The sequence below is a fragment of the Fulmarus glacialis genome, unplaced genomic scaffold (genome assembly GCF_000690835.1).
Source record: "Fulmarus glacialis isolate BGI_N327 unplaced genomic scaffold, ASM69083v1 scaffold22232, whole genome shotgun sequence".
Lineage (NCBI taxonomy): Eukaryota > Metazoa > Chordata > Aves > Procellariiformes > Procellariidae > Fulmarus > Fulmarus glacialis.
The window spans coordinates 1-3,353 of NW_009197479.1; the positions used below are offsets into that span (position 1 = coordinate 1).

Genomic DNA, 3,353 nt, shown 5'->3' on the forward strand with positions numbered 1-3,353 from the left:
CTCCCCCGGGCTGCACGGGCACCCCCACCTACCTTGGCTGCACTGCAGTCGGCCACCACATCCACTTTGGGGACAAACTTTGGGAACTCAAGTGCCGCTGGAAAGACAGACAGCGGTCACGGTGCTTTGGGGAGCCAGCCCGGAGCCCCCGCGCCGTGGCTGCGGACCCACAGGGACATCTCACACCCGCGGAAGCAAACCCCACAGCCACTCAGGATTTCAGGCACGGGAGCAGCTGCGATGCTGGAGGCTCAGTGCAGCTCTCCAAGATATTTTGGAAATGTGGATGAAGGCAGGAACTGCCTGCAAAGCCCAAAAAAGCCCAGTGTGGCGGGCAGCCATGGAGCAACAGCACACGGCAGGGGAAAACTGCCCTGAAGCCTCCTAATCCTGCCCCAGCACCATAACCCCTCCACCTCCTGCTGTGCATTGCAGTCTATTAGGATAACAATTTAAGCAATTCATGCACCCACCCTGCATGCCATGATGCATCTCCAAGCCAACGGTACTCACGGTCTCTGTATCTGACTCCTACCACGTCTTCTGCTTGCTCAGCGGAGCTCAGCAAGGTCAGAGGATTGTGCTCTGTGGTTTTGCAGAAATTATGAGCTTGTAGATTAGGATCCAACTCATACAGATGACCTTCAAAAAAATATTCTTGATGGTGAGGGGCTATATTGGTTTGTTTGAAGACAGCATCTAAAAACTTGGTGGTACTGAAATGAAAAAGAAATGAAAGGATGGGGAATAAGCAATGAGGCGACTGCTCAGATTTCCATCACTTTCACAGCCTGCTGCCCTCTTCTCGTAGCAAAACATCCCCCGAGGTCAGCGGAGCCCCTTGGACAACCTCCCTGGGGCTCTCCATGTGCCATCCCAGGAACCAACGGCTGCCGGTTAGTGCACTCCCCAGCAAAGGCTGGTTTGAGCCCAGTTTGTTTTAACCTGGTTTAGCTGTGGTGCAAAGGGAACGGGCGCTCCCCCAGGGTCACCTACTGAAATGAGGGGCTGAGGCTCCTGAGCTCAATTCCCAAATTCACTTTTAGCACAGTCTTGGCATCCTTACGTGTTGTAGGAGTGGATGTAGATGCGATGCGAGGAAGCCTGCTGCAGGGAGAAGACGTCGACCACGATCCTGTGCAAAATGTCATTGGTTTCTGCAAAAAACTGGTCGAATCCCCAGCACTTCTCCTGATCCACCTCCAAGATGTTAGCCAAAATGGGTATCAGCTGGTCCTTCAGCCCCCTGCAGCAGCAGCAGAAGAGATGTTTGCACAGACTGGCATAACCCTGAGCCATAAAGGCGGTGACCCGCGGGGCTGGGGAGGGGTGCAGCCCCTCTCCTGGGGCTGAGCTCCCATACCGAGGGAGCCGCTGCCCTGTCTTGCACCCCCTTTTCCCGGCTGTAAAGCAAAGCCCTGGTCTGAGAGCTGTGACATCTGCAGATGAAAAGCTCATCTGCCTCGTTAACGTGCTGTCTGAGGCAGGATGCCCTCTCCAGCCGTGGTGCCAGGACGTAGGACCCGCAGCAGGAGCTGAGCCCGGCAAGGGGCACTCACGTGGAGAGCCGGCAGGTGATGGGCAGCTCGTAGCTCCACTCGATGCTCCCGTTCTCCTGCCTCTGGACCCCCGCGATGGCTCCAGGAGGCTTCTCGGTGGTAATTTTATACCTGTTGAAAGAAATTGTTTGCAGCTGAAACGAGCCAAGTGACCTCTGTTTGGGCACTTGGGTTCAGCAAGGAGGGAAAGGGCAGAGCATGGATGGGCTGGGAAAGACACGATTCACAGACAGCAAAAAAATGCACAGAAGGAAAATACTTCAGGAAACAGTCAAAAACTTTCAAGCAAACATTAACCCTGCCTCCTCTTCCAGCTGTTTAGCCACAAAGTCACGGGAATGCATTTTGAGGGCAAATGCGGTAAATGGGGCACAGATCCTTCACCACACTCTCTATGGGCTACATTTCAGGGCTTTCTGGGCTCTATGGGATTAAATGAGCAGTAAACTACAGCGCATAGTCACCCAGTGCTGCTGGCACGCACCAAGCCACAGCCAGGTTGTCTTGCAGCCCCCAGGGCCACCAGCCACGGTCCCACCTCCCCATGCCGCAGCACCCAGCCCTCCCAGCTGGACGCGGTACCTACATGATCTCCTTGTTCCTGCGAGGTCCCCCGAAGGGGACGAAGGGGAGGCTGCCGGTGGCAGCGTGGTAGAAGGTGACGCCGATGCTCCAGAGGTCGACGGTGACGCCGTACGCCTTCTGCTGCGGCTTGCGCAGGACCGCTCGCTCGTACATGTCCGGGTGCTGCAGGGATGAAGCAGAGAGCAGCACTGCAACGCGTCCAGCGGGTTTGCAGCGGGCATCGAGCCTTGGGTGCTGGGATTGAAAACTGACTGCTCGCTTTGACCTCTTCTACTGCTGGGTCCTCCAAACAAAACGTCACCTGTAACTCTACAACAAGAATGCTGAGCTCCCCTCTTCGAAAAATGTGGCCTCTCTGAGACTGGGCTCTCCAAGGCACTGCTGCTCTCTACAGGTTGCCCAGCTGTTGGATGGAGGGATGGGGACCAGCTTCCCCCAGGACTCCCAAGGGCCACCGGACTGGCAACACGCCATACTCACAAGATATTCCTCCGTCCCGTAGACGGACACAAACTTTTCATCATCATCCAGCTCTCGGGCGGCCCCAAAATCCGTCAGCTTATAGATGCTCTGCCCATCTTCCCCCATCAGCCGCATGATGTTCCCGGGTTTGATGTCCCTGTGGACAACGCCGTTCTCGCGGAGGTGGTAACCCACGCCGCACAAGCGGGGAAGGCAGCATTCATGCGCGGGGCTGGAGCAGTTTGCTCCAGCGGGTTTTGTTTAAATGTAGGAACATGAGAAGGGCCGGAGAGGGGACAAGCCCCAGGGCTGGTTGCACTTAAATGGGGACCAATGTGACTGGGGGAATGGAGAGGATGAGCAAGCATCTGCCCTCGTGCCCCTCTGTTGCAGGGCACAGCCTGTTCCCAGGGCTGCTTCCCGGAGCAGGTCTGCAAGGAGAAACCCTCAGGCTTCCCCTGAACACAGATCTCACAAACCCACCCCATTTGGGGGTGCAATTTCTGACGGCTCAGCCCAGCCCTCACGTCCATAACCCAGGGCTGGTGCCCACAGGGTCCCACCAGCACCACGAGGTCCCCAGCCTGCAGCTGCCCGTCCCGGGCCGGGGGCACGGGGACCCCGCACTCACCCACGCACTGCAGCACGATGAGGAACTCGGACTCGGCCAAGCCGAAGGCATTCGCCGGGTCCTCCAGCACGTTCAGCAAGCTGCCACTCGAGCAGTACTCCATCACCAGCACCTTC

General features: G+C 57.1%; 1 protein-coding gene across 1 annotated transcript in view; it reads right to left on the reverse strand.

Annotated features, from left to right (window-relative positions):
- Window positions 1–16: 16 nt before the first annotated feature.
- IKBKE (inhibitor of kappa light polypeptide gene enhancer in B-cells, kinase epsilon) overlaps window positions 17–3,353 on the reverse strand; it is a gene marked incomplete at its 3' end in the record, with an annotated part of 5,203 nt that continues 1,866 nt past the window's right edge. The window contains exons 3-9 of the mRNA XM_009572562.1: window positions 3,238–3,349; window positions 2,625–2,809; window positions 2,146–2,306; window positions 1,560–1,670; window positions 1,067–1,246; window positions 514–716; window positions 17–97 (exon numbers count right to left, since the gene is read on the reverse strand). Coding sequence (XP_009570857.1) covers window positions 17–97; window positions 514–716; window positions 1,067–1,246; window positions 1,560–1,670; window positions 2,146–2,306; window positions 2,625–2,809; window positions 3,238–3,349 — 1,033 coding nt within the window. The remainder of the gene's footprint in view (window positions 98–513; window positions 717–1,066; window positions 1,247–1,559; window positions 1,671–2,145; window positions 2,307–2,624; window positions 2,810–3,237; window positions 3,350–3,353) is intronic.